Below are 13,137 nucleotides of genomic sequence, written 5' to 3' on the forward strand. Positions count from 1 at the left end.
GAAAATGCGAAACCAAAAAATGGCCTGGTCCTTAAGGGGTTAAAGGGTTTACAACACACATAATGTATGACTGCTTACACCAGGTTTAAATTAGGATTTTGGCCCTAATAAGACCGGCATTCAGACAAACCTTAGACATATTGCTAAGGCGCAAATATTTTTTCAAGAAAAAAAAAACAAAACTATTGTCTGTAATAGACTTTTCCTGTACGATTATCCTCAATCTGTTATGAATGTGGTCAGATTGTATGTAGTTCAGTAGGACAAATAACCCTAAAATCCAGTCACTCCTCCTATATACTCACACCACTTATTGAGAAGTTTTACCAATTTAGCAGAAAAACCCGTTTAGACACTTTCCGCACCCGGTCTAATGAATGGGTGGGGCTCAAAAAAAAAAAAAAAAAAAAAAAAAAAATAAGCAAGGAGACTTAAGACACTGATCAAAAATGCATCAAACTAAATTTTTGTCAGAAACAAAGACAACTAAAAGGTGGGATAAGGTTTAACTAGCCATGATGTCACATAACTTGTAAAGTACTGATCCACGGGGGTCCTGGCTGTCGGTCTCCCATGAATCTTCCATTGATGAACTATCATCAGTTTAAAAGTTCCAGAAAAACCTCTTTAGGCTAAGACGCCATGTAGCTAGCCGCAGCCAAAAAAACGCTGCAGAAAAAAAAAAATGCAGTGATTTTTTTTTTTTTTCCGCAGCGTTTGTCACAGAAAGTCCGCAGAATTTTTCTTTGCAAACTTTCTCCCCGTATTATAACTATGCAGAAAACACCAGCGTTTCCGGAGCTATAATTGACATGCTGCCATTTACAACAATGCAAATGTTTTTGAAGTCACAGCTTTTCTGCAAAATCACGGCCGCAAAATAGCGCCGCGTATACGATCCACGCTCCCATTGAAATCAATGGGAGCGTGAACGGCCCGCAAAAGCTCATGCGACGTCTACATGCCACATCACGCGGCACGTAACTCTGTGTGAACCCTCCCTAAGATGGTCTTTCTTTTAGACCATATTAGTAAATCTGCCCCAACTTGTGTAATCCAAGCTTTGGTCTCTGGACAGCTAGAGATTTGTACAGTGAAGAAATGTCATAAGTACACAATAGCTGTATAATATGGCAGAGGAATGGGGAGGAGATAACAAGTATTTGCCTTGGACCACAACCAAACTCACAAAAGCCCTTTTATATAACGCAATAGCCGCGAGCCATATACACAATCTACAAATGAGAAATCCATGTCAAAATGGCTCTGAAGGGTAGTAGGGCTGCATGAGCATGAACTCCCAAAATGCATGTGCCCCTGGGTAAGTCCACATGTTCCTTGTGTTCAGAAGTGACGGCTCTTGCTGGATTCCGCAGCACCACTCACTTATCATGGGGTACTTTGGGTCTTGTTGAGGTGTTGGGCTGTATAGTGCTGCGTCATAACTCTCAAAAACAAAAAATCTGCTGCGGATCCTCCAACTCAGATATGAAAATAGGAATCTGGATAATGTAGCATTGCTGTTACATTACAAGACTTTATAGTGATTTTAAAGGGATTGTCCAGGATTCTAAAACCTACTTTCACTGCACTTGCCCATAGGTTGTGTATGGTATCACAGCTTAGCCCTATTCACTTCTATGTTGCTGGACTGCAATACCAGACACAATCCATGGACAGACGTGATGGTATCTCAAGAAGAAAGCGGCCATGTTTCTCTATTCCCGGACAACCCCTTTAAGGTCTATGACATGGGTTAACAATCTAGAATCTGTCTCAATAAATGAAGTGTGGAATTTCCTGAACTTTTCATGCAGATTTTCTCTGTGTCTATTCTGTGCGATGACCATTGATCTGTGCTGTCATTTATTGATACAGATTCTGAATGGAATCTATTGCGGGTGAAAACATGAGGGTTAACCACATTGAATGAGACAAATACGCATAGAGACCCATGGCATTACAAACTGCACCGCCGCAGTATAAATTCAAGGGTATGATTAAAATTGCTGCAAAGAATGCTGCATCATATTTTTACAGATGAAAAATCAGTTGTGTGAACAAAGACTAAAGCAGGTGTTTAATAGAAACCAGATGTACATTATGTAACCAGTGCAAGAAGCATAAACAAGGTCATACGGAGACAAGATAGCAATTACATGCAGGGATAACCCAGACACAGACGCTCCCAGGGCACCGTGCCTACTGCTGGCACCGGGAGAACATTATGCTTTGTTACTGTAAGCCCCACCTTGGAATAGGAGAGCGCCAGCTGCTGGAACACGGCATCATCGGGGGATTTACTGTATGTAGACAAGCCCTTTTCATCATCGTCATACGGATAATTAACCACAAGGGAACCTGCAGACACAAGTCAGGTCTGTTAGTAAATCCACAAGGACACAAACCTGCAAACACAGATGTACAGGAAGTGGAGGGAATTCATTACAGAAAACTAGGGGAGCTTTATATGCCTTAAGATCATTTGCAGGGAAAACCCTAGATCTTTATATTAATAGCAGATCGTGGTGGTCTGGCACCCAGAAACCCACCTATAAGCTTTACTCAGAAGCCACAGATAGCTCCACCCTTCATGTAGTGGCTGTGCTGAGTTACTGCAGCTCAGCTTCTATTCACTTATATAGGAGAGCTGCAGTAACTCAGCATGGCCACTACATGAAGAACGGCCTAACTTACTTATCCTCTCAGTATGTATGATGTTACCAATGAAAAGTGTAGCTTTACTTTTCAGTGCTGATTTTTACGCCGACTTTACCATTTGAAATGCATAAGATGAATTCTGTGGCAAAATCCTGCGTTACGTGTGTATTGGTCATAGATTTTGCTGCAGATGTGCAGCAGAAACAACTTATACATTGCAGGGGGGGGGGGGGGGGAAACCTGCAATGTAAACTTACTATATTGTGAATTTAAAATCTGCTCCACGGGTCAAATATGTTCTGAATTTTCTGGCCAATATTCTGGAAGGAGAATAGGACGTGTATGCACCGTGTGTGGTCATACACTATAAGTGGAAGGAGCCCGACACAAGCAGATATAAGAGGGGATATACCAAAGAGAAAAGTTATTCCTCCAGCAGCAACTGCATTTCCCATTCCCATGAATGGCAGACGAGTTATATGCACATAAGAGAAGGTCAGCTCCTTCACGGAAATGAATAAAATAATCATTAACTAGTAACTAGAAATAACTAGCGCTGTATAAAGAGGACCTGCCAGCATTTTTAATAAATACTTGTCCCAAGTGAGTTTCCAAGCACTCCTATTGGTATCATTATTCATGGGAAATCCATGTATAAACTGAGCACAGTAATTCCCCTTGATAACAGGGCAGGTCTCTATAGAACCGGTCACTGACACTGTAGGGAACACAACCTACACCCAATTGTCAATTTACTTATACATTTCCCAGGGCTGTGACTTCGGGTGGCCAAAGACTGCTCTGTTTTCTTAACCCCTTCCCGCCGATGGCATTTTTTGATTTTCGTTTTTGACTCCCCTCCTTCTAAATCCCATAACTTTTTTATTTCTCCGCTCCCAGAGCCATATGAGGTCTTAATTTTTGCGGGACAAATTTTTCTTCATGATGCCACCATTAATTATTCTATATAATGTACTGGGAAGCAGGAAAAAAATTCAGAATGGGGTGAATTTGAAGAAAAAATGCATTTCTGTGACTTTCTTACGGGCTTTGGTTTTACGGCGTTCACTGTGCAGCCAAAATGACATGTCCCCTGTATTCTGTGTTTCGTTACGGTTCCAGGGATACCAAATTTATATGGTTCTATTTACATTGTGACCCCTAAAAAAAATTCCAAAACTGTGTTAAAAAATTTTTTCCTAAAAGTCGCCATATTCCGACGGCCGTAACTTTTTTATACGTAAGTGTACGGGGATGCATAGGGCGTCTTTTTTTGCGGGGCCGGGTGTACTTTTTAGTTCTACCATTTTCGGGAAATGTTATTGCTTTGATCACTTTTTATTCAAATTTTTATCAGAATCAAAACAGTGAAAAAAAGGCGGTTTGGCACTTTCAACTATTTTTCCCGCTACGGCGTTTACCGAACAGGAAAAATCTTTTTATAAATTTGTAGAGCGGGCGATTTCGGACACGGGGATACCTAACATGTATATGTTTCACAGTTTTTAACTACTTTTATATGTGTTCTCGGGAAAGGGGGGTGATTTGAACTTTTAATACTTTTTATATTTTTTTTACTTTTTCTTTTCTTTTTTTTTTTTGCATTTATTAGACCCCCTAGGGGTGTTGAACCCCAGGAGGTCTGATCACTAATGCAATGCATTACAATGCTAATGCATTGCAAAAAAGCATCCTTTCTTTTGCAGGCTGCATAGACCAGCCTGCAAAAGAGAGGATTTGCAGACAAGCCTGGGAGCCTGTACAAGGCTCCCGGCTGTCATGGCAACGGGACGTCGGCCCTGGAGAATGCTCCAGGAGCTGGCGATCCCGGGCAAAATGGCGGCGCCCATGCGCCGCCGGGAAAATGGCGCCTCCGGCGGCTTTGACCGCAGCGCCGGAGGGGTTAATGCCTCTGATCGGTCCGGGGACCAATCGGAGGCATTAGAGCCGGATGTCTACTGCTTAAAGCAGTAGACACCCGGCGGCTATGGCGGCCGCCTGGCTCCCGGGCGGTCGCCATAGTTACAGACCCGACATGCGCCGTACTATTACGCCGCATGTCGGGAAGGGGTTAAAGGCTGACTCCTTCATAAGTGGCTGACAGTCCTGGTCAGACAGAAGTAGTAAAGCTCCTCCAATTCACAAAATAGCCAATGACTGTCATGTAGGAGTAAACTATATGGAGATGGGTATATTTGCGGCCTTAAGATTGTAGACACTTGTAAGTATCTGGGAATTCACATCTCTATTTATCATAAAAAATTCCTGAGTCTCAATGTGTTCCCACTCCTTGATCACTTTCGGAGCAAGTTTCAGGTGTGGCGAGTAGAGATGAGCGAGTACTAGTCGAAACTCCCGTTTCGAATAGCACGCACCCATAGGAATGAATGGACGCAGCCGACACACAGGGGGTTAAGCGGCTGGCTGCCGGCAAAAAGTCTGCGTTTCGAATAGTACTCGCTCATCTCTAGTGGCGAGCTTTGCCTTAGTCAGTGGCTTGGCGGATTAAACTCATCAAAATGGTGGTTCTTCCAAAATGTCTGTACGTTTTAGAACACACGGCTGTACAATTGGACTCATTATTTATTCCCTTTATATGGGGTAGTTCAAGATCTAAGGTACGCCTCTCCACTCTACAAAGGCCTAAAGCTATGGGAGGGATGGCTCTTCCGAACATATTTTATATTATCTGGCCGGCCAGCTTCGCTATCTGAAGTCCTGGGTGTTATCGGATCCTTTACCTGACTCGGAGGCCCATTTAGCGTCTTATCTGCATATTTCCAATTTCTGGCCGGTGTTGGAACACCCCCACTTATATAGAGGTAACTTATTGCCGATTCATGTCTTGGCATCGCAGATTTGGCAGCGGGCTAAGCAGGTAGCAGCTTATACTGAGGTCCCTATTGAGACCCCGATGTGGGATAATCCAGGTCTAATGGAACTATTGGCCCTCCCGGGTGCAGAGTTGGAAGCAGTTTGGTGGTATGTCCCTAGCTGATGTTTATGACCAAGGGGCTTTCCGTACTTTTGAATCCCTAAGACCCAATTTGGTATCCCCTGTTCCCAGTTCTATAGATTTCTCCAAATCAGGCATGCTATTTCTACACAGTTCCCCTCACCTAGTGTAACCATTTCAGCATATCCTCTTATAGGGGTGCTCCCAGGGTCCTCAAGGTCTTATCTTGACATTGTATGACCATCTCCTACGGGTTAAGATGTGTAGTTTGGAAACCCCTGCTTTACTGACATGTCGCACTCTTATCCCTGATCTCACAGATGATACTTGTTCTGATCTTCTGGAGTCAGCACAGTTGGTTTCCTCTGCTGCTAATAATAAGCTGATACAAGTTACATCCTGCATTAAAGCTATCTGACTCCTGCACGCTTACACAAAACGGGAAGGTTGAGACACCCTGGGTACTTGTGATGTACTGGTATATATGCTGATTTTTGGCACATGATCTGGGAGTGTCTAATCATTAAAGGTTTCTGGTCTGAGGTCGTAGGCCTGTTATCTGATATACTGGCCACTCCGTTTCCACTCTTACCTGAAGTATGTCTGTTCGGAGTTTTAGATGAAGAGGTATGGCCGCATCACTCACATATCTTTTTACGGGAATCGCTTTTCTTAGCCAGGAAGGCGATTGCCCTGCGATGGATGGCTCCCAGGCCCCCCTCCCTCCCCATGTAGCGGAAGCTGGTGAACTCCATTAGCCCTGACAATTTTAAGGGGAATAACCAAGCGTGGAACGCCCAGCGGTTTTGTTTGGACTGAATTGAGACTGCTATTGTACTCTTGGGTATCTTCAGACCCCAGAGTATAATAAGCGGAGGTCCAGGGGAGGTAAAGAAGAAGGAAGGCTCTCTCCTCTCCTGGGGTCTGGCAAAACTTCCTGCCGTCTTCGGGGGCTTCTGGCTGACCCAATCACAGTCCTCTGTGGTCCCTGATGTCAGTCAAAAGTGATGAACAGGGAGCGATGCCAGAACCTGGAGAAGGTAAGCAACACTGAGGGTTTGGTTTTTTTTGTTTGTTTTTTTTTTCGGTCATTATAATGTGGGGTCTAAAAAGACCACAGGGTATAACAATAGCAGTTCCGATTCGGACGTGTTTGGTCTAAATGAAAATGGAAATAACCAATGTGATCAAAATCACGTTTATCCAATAAATGTGGATTCAACCTCACAATGGCAAACCTATATATTATAAAGTCATGTTCATGCATACAGCAAGCCAATATATCTATATACCCTGTTTCCCTGAAAATAAGACAGTGTCTTATATTAAATTCTCTTCCGAAATATATGACCTGTCTTATTTTCGGGGGATGTCTTATGCAGCGGCTGGAGCATGACTGCCGATTGTAGGTGGTCCAGGAGGTGAAGGGGGGGTGTCTTATTTTCGGGGCAACAGGGTAGGTAATAATTTTCTGGATGTGAAAAGTTGAGAAGAAAATCAATAGCTTATAACCACAGATGGACCATAACCAAGGCAAAATATACTTGAAAATGTAAGTGCTACCTATACATGACCTATATGTGGTAAGATAAGTAAATTCCTGCAGTTTTTTTGATTGCTTACATACCTGGTAGTGAAATCTACTGCAATTATACAAAGGGGAGAATGATGCAGGCATAAATTCTAAAGAATTCCAATCCAAGCAATCCCAAGGAGCAGAAATCACTTTTTTGTGCTCCCGCGTTGCATTTCTTATCACTTGTATAAAACAGAAGGCACAATGGACAAGTGTAATGAATAACATACCTCCATGGAGATTAGCAGACAGGACAAATGGGTACGTTTTCAGCCAACTCATTACAGCCAATGTCTCAAGTTGCGGAGGGTCTGTGATTTGGAAGAACTGATCGGGGAAATTGCGATTAAGATCATAATTGTTGCTGTTGTTCCTGCCAACAACTCCGTCCTGGTCCCCTGCACAGAGACGAGAAGGTGAACCATGTCAGACTATAGGAATGTGGAAATACTAATCATGAGCGGCTCACTGCAAAATCCAGGAGCGGAGATTAAAGGCAAGCTAAACTCCCATGGCTTTCATTATGTGAATGAACAGTAGAGCTTTTAAGGAGTCTTCCCAATAGAGCAAAGAGGACAGATCCCCACTGACTGTAACGTTATGGTGTGTCCTAGCGCATCATAGATGGGATATAAAACCATACCACTTAAGTGTTTCTTAGGATATGCATCAGGTGTTCTATACTGACCGTGAACATCTCATCCCAACATGGTTTGTGTATAAAGGGAATCCTGTGATCACAGCAGCCTCAGCAACAATTCTATCTTCAATTATTAAGAAGGCGTACATGGGAAGGGTTCTACATCAGTGCTGGACAAAGGAAAGTAAATAATTACCTTCTACGGCTTTCTCATATCCATCTGGATTCATTGAGGGCATGATGTGTATTCTAGTACTGTTAACCAACTGTGTGACTTCAGGGTCCGTGCCATAGTTCTTGCACAGATATTCGATGAGGTTTAAGAGCAGCTCTCTTCCTACAACCTCATTACCGTGCATGTTCCCAATGTACTTAAACTCTGGTTCACCTGCAATAAGGTCAGAACAATTATTTATAGGGTATCAATGCTACATGAATTGAGAATAGAAATGGTAATTAGCACATAAAAATTTACTTTTATCATGACGTTTAAAATCGTCGCAACTGATTAAAACACACTATTCCTGCTGATAAAATCCACAGTGGACCGGGTTTATAGATCCCACACTAGTATAGTCCATCTTTGTGTCGCTTGGCTTTGTCTATACACTTACTTACTGTAACCAGTGCTACATGACATGGACCTCTGGGTCTCCACCCACTATTGACGAGCCTCCGTAGTGAGGGAGTGTGTCTGGCTTTCCTATTGGCTGAATTTCTATGACACTTTAATGTGGGCGGTCCCAGGGTCCATAGGTGGCCTATATAAAGGGCTGAGCACTGAGCTTTGGCGTCCATCATCCTGACAGTACTGGCTTCCACCATCAGGGTGCCAGGAACTGCGGTTATCACCGCAATCTTCATCACTTAGGCTCGTCATATGCTATCACTCTCCTGATTAAATTTATGAAATGCGTCGAGAGATAAGGCTATTTGTAGCAAGCCCCAACAAATTTATCATTGGGGTCTCTGTAGCTACTCCAATATCTATGCCTAAGCTGTGAGAGATAAGGCGGTGTGTAGCGAGCCCCAGCAAATTAACTATTGGGGTCTCTGAAGCTACTCTAATGTTTGTGCCTAACTAGTAATGTTATCAGCTTTATTCCTGCGAAAGTGAAGGAGCATATTTTGATTCAGAGGAGATACTTTCTGAGTGGCTAACATATACTGCCTTTGTTCACTCACCTATATACATTAATAGGGGACTATTCAGACTTACTGACTAGAGCAGACAGACTCTTGCATGTCCGTTAACCCCTGAGGGTGTGGACAATACTTATCCCCCAAGTATGTGTGTAAGACCTGTGTGCTCTACAATAAGAGACCTAGTCTAGGGATTGTAGCCCAAGTATCTAGGGGCTTAGAAATCCAAATCCACGTTACCATATTCAACTTAATATAGGGTTAATGGATAACTTCTTTATGGTCCTTCCCTATCAGCAGGAATAGTGTGTTTTAATCATTTGCGCCGATTTGAAACGTAATAGTAAAAGTTAATTTTTATGTGCCAATTCCCATTTCTAAGGTCAGAATTAGGTATACAAGGTAGAACAGGCTGACAGTGAGCATTGTTCTATGGATGCAAAACCAGAATACCATGTCACTATACTGTAGTAACCACATTTATACAGCAATAAGTTCAGTCCTGAGTCTTTCTGCATTGAGGAGACAATAAGTTACCTGGCTCATGAACCTGCGGGTTGTCTGATATTTCCATCACGTAAAGTTCTCGTGATTCCACTGACTTGCCAATAGAGTAGAGATGGGTGATGCTGGCGTATCCACTGTTGTACTTCCTCAGGAATATCTCCATGTCTGAATAGCGGTGATGGCGGAAGTCCTGAGGCTGGATTGGCTTATGACCTGAAGGGATGTTCTCAGGTTGCACAGTGACTGGAGGTTCAACCGTAGGTAGTGGAACAATTGTAGTGTGCGGGACATCGTCTGCTGCAATAGATACTGAAGGATTGAGCTGGAAATCAAGGATGGTAGCTGGTCCTTCTTTTACTTCTACCTGACTGATAGTTTGCGGCAGGTATCTGTATATATATATATGAGAGAAGAAAAAAAAGACCAAGTATGTCAGCATCAAAGCTTGGAGCATTTGGTCCATGAAGAACATATATCACCTATCCTATGTAAATAGAGCAGTAGGGGGCGCACATGACCACCACTTCACTCATGTCTATGGGACTAATAGAGCACTGCACTCATACCTTCATCAGTCCATGCAGCGGTGCACAGTCGTACGCTATTACCACACTGCCTTGGGAATCTGTGTTGTTCATAATCTGTGGGGGTCCCCCCAGTTGGGTCCTATGTCATTTTGCATTTATCATTTATGCTGCGATATGTTTTTTGTGGGCCAACCACTTTAAACTGAAGAAATGTCCTAAATGTCTAATAGTAATCGTATTATATATTCCATAGTAATCACAAATTAGTTTTTTGGGGTTTTTTTGTAATTGAAATAGGGAACACAAAATGAAATTGATGGCGGGGTATCACAGGTAATAAGCATGAATGGAAGAAGACAGTGAAACATACAGCTGCAGTTAAAGGGATCCTGTCACCAGGAAAATGCAGTGCAATCTGTAGGCAGTAAGCTAGAAAGTAAATTGATATACAGGTTTGTGGAATAACATACAGTATAATCTATATTTTATTCACTGAAATTTCTGCTCTCTGTGCTATCAAGTCAAGGCGTGGGTGCTATCAGTGATTGAGAACGTACAGTCATAGGGCGGAGGCTGTCAATCACGGATAGGACTGCCTACTGGACTCCTCTGATATTCCATTGCTAGAATTTCAATGAATCAATGACAGGTTGTACTGAATCCCTCCCCATATAACTATACATCAATCCGTTCAGCTACATCTTCTATATAACATGCCTCCACTGAATTTCCCTGATGACAGGTTCCCTTTAAGGCTAGATCAACCAAATCCTCTCACTGCTTTGTCGCTCAGATTTCTTTTAAGACTTTTATCAGGATTTACAATAACTTCTCAAGTTACATTTCTCAGGAATCCAATAATGAAAGCTCAATTGCTTCAAGTAGTTTGAGCAATAATGGTAAATGGGGTGGTGGATGACAAAACATTTCCAACTAAATCGTTTTGCAATAGCAATGAACTTGAAGAGGACCTTTCACGTACTCTGGCTCCAGTGGTACTATATAATGCTAGAAAGCGGACCGCTGTCAGCTCTGCCGGTATGCACCCGGGTGCCAGAGAAATTGGTGCAGGTAGTTTGATATCCCACCATTGTCAGAAGGGCAGGTCTTACAGCCTAGTGCCATCAATGGGCAGTAAGGAAAGCCCGCTCCTGACAATACTCTTCAATGGCCTTGTATTGTCAGTGGGGGCGTTCCTTGATGCTGAGCAGTAAGCCCGCCCTTTAGACGATGAAGGGATATCGGTGCCAAAACTCAGGCACATACTGGCAAATATACTGGGACACCCAGCTGTCCATCATAAATTCCTTTAAGGATTACCAGAGGAAGGACTTGACTGGAATTTGGTAATAGAAAACTCCCCAGAAAATAGTAAATAGAACTGTATGAAACAATTTATGTAGACATAGACTACGCAACTGCTATAAAAGGTCCTTGGACAAAAGTGTGTAGCCAGACTTGGCCAGTCCCTATCTCTTTGCAAATGAAATGCAAGGACAACATCCTTTAGGTTAATCTTTAAGACCCTGTTCACACAGGGCAAGAGGGGGCGGATTTTGGCGCAGAATCCACGTCATAATCCACCCCCTCACAATGGTGGTCTATGTAGATTGCTAGCTGCCCTTTCTTCAGCCGCAGTGTCCGCCTCGTGACAGCACGCTCCACTCTAGGCCCATTCATTTGGGCCTACGCCGGACCGGAGTGCCGCAACTATCAGAAGTCGCGGCAGGCATATTTTGGCCATATTCTGACGCAGCTTGCCTTGTCAAAATCTGGACCAAAATCCACCAGTACGCCCCCGTGTGAACTAGCCTTAAGTGGTACAGGATAGAGTTGAGTGCCAGACAGCTGAATCCTTCAGAAATCAGAAGAACAATTACAGGAAGCTTTCCTGAATATGAACGACGTGCTGGAGCACATGCTTCTGTGACTGATGGGGGGGGGGGGGGGACACAACCACTTTAACAAGCAAGAGAGAAGGAATTGGCCAATTTACATGGAAATAATATGTAGGAGGAATTAACAGCAGCTCCTTTACATGTACGTAGATGGTCCAGTTGGGAAAACAGCAGCATGGCCTTCTGAATATACAGGTGATACACAAACTTAAATGGAGGCGATTCATCAAGACCAACATATCTTACATCAGACTCAATGTTCCCTGTGCCAGCTCTTAATTCATGACTAAGCAGCACCTCAACATGAATTGGGCACATTTTTCAAGCATCCTTGTGTCTACGTGCAAATCTATGCCAGCCCCTTGCTGATGTACATTTTTTATTTCACTTATGCAACTTTTCTCACTTTCATAAAAGTTGCGAGGCCGGCACAAAAAGTGATTTGGAAGTATTTTAGACATTGAAAGTGGCATAGCCATTATGATTACTCACCTGGTCTACTTAACCTGTAAAAACATCAATTGTGACCTACGAAGCCTCCCTCCCCCTTTAGTCTTCACGCCATGACATCCGCTACCTCTATAGCTACTCACCCAGTAACTGAAGCAGTGATGTTATAGGTCCCTGGAGCTAGCAATCTCTGGAAGTTTCCCAGCTTGCCAGTGGTGATGTTATGGTTAATCCCCGATACAGATATAGTAGCGTTATGAATCCCTTTCTGAGTTACTGAGTCTCGTACAAAGCCTTTGGCTCCAATGTGAACCTACAAACAAAAGAACAGACAACTGTATAAGAAATCATTCCATATAAACAGTGCTAGAACATTAAACTCTTGGACAGTCTAAAGTAAAGTTGTGATAGTAATGCCATAGATGGACTGACCCCATTGTCCCCCAGGTATGTGCCATGAAGGTGCTCTAAGCAGGTAATGAACGCTCAGTGCCATAATACTATAGTGCTTCCATGATAGTAACATATAAAAAGGCATTCCTGCGCCAACACTGCTGGGTACCAACAACTTTAAATCAAGTGCGCTGCAAAAAAACACCCAATCTCACCAAATGGAAGACCACATAGACATTATATAGATGGTGTTTATTTGTTCTCAGAATCTTGTGTTTTCTTGAGGTTTTGTGGCTTCCTTTTGTAGCCCAGAAAACACACTTTCCTAGATCTACTGGCTAATGGCTACAATATCACGTATTTTCTTAACCCTCCCAAGAAGGCTG

At 43.1% G+C, this 13,137-nt stretch overlaps 1 protein-coding gene across 1 annotated transcript in view; it reads right to left on the reverse strand.

Moving 5' to 3' along the window:
- Window positions 1-13,137, reverse strand: part of CPD (carboxypeptidase D) — a 62,273-nt gene that overhangs the window by 21,348 nt on the left and 27,788 nt on the right. Inside the window, exons 4-8 of the mRNA XM_075263734.1 lie at window positions 12,502-12,671; window positions 9,514-9,872; window positions 8,030-8,221; window positions 7,424-7,591; window positions 2,252-2,361 (exon numbers count right to left, since the gene is read on the reverse strand). Of these exons, the coding sequence (XP_075119835.1) occupies window positions 2,252-2,361; window positions 7,424-7,591; window positions 8,030-8,221; window positions 9,514-9,872; window positions 12,502-12,671 (999 nt within the window). The remainder of the gene's footprint in view (window positions 1-2,251; window positions 2,362-7,423; window positions 7,592-8,029; window positions 8,222-9,513; window positions 9,873-12,501; window positions 12,672-13,137) is intronic.

Source organism: Leptodactylus fuscus, chromosome 2 (assembly GCF_031893055.1).
Source record: "Leptodactylus fuscus isolate aLepFus1 chromosome 2, aLepFus1.hap2, whole genome shotgun sequence".
NCBI classification, from domain to species: domain Eukaryota; kingdom Metazoa; phylum Chordata; class Amphibia; order Anura; family Leptodactylidae; genus Leptodactylus; species Leptodactylus fuscus.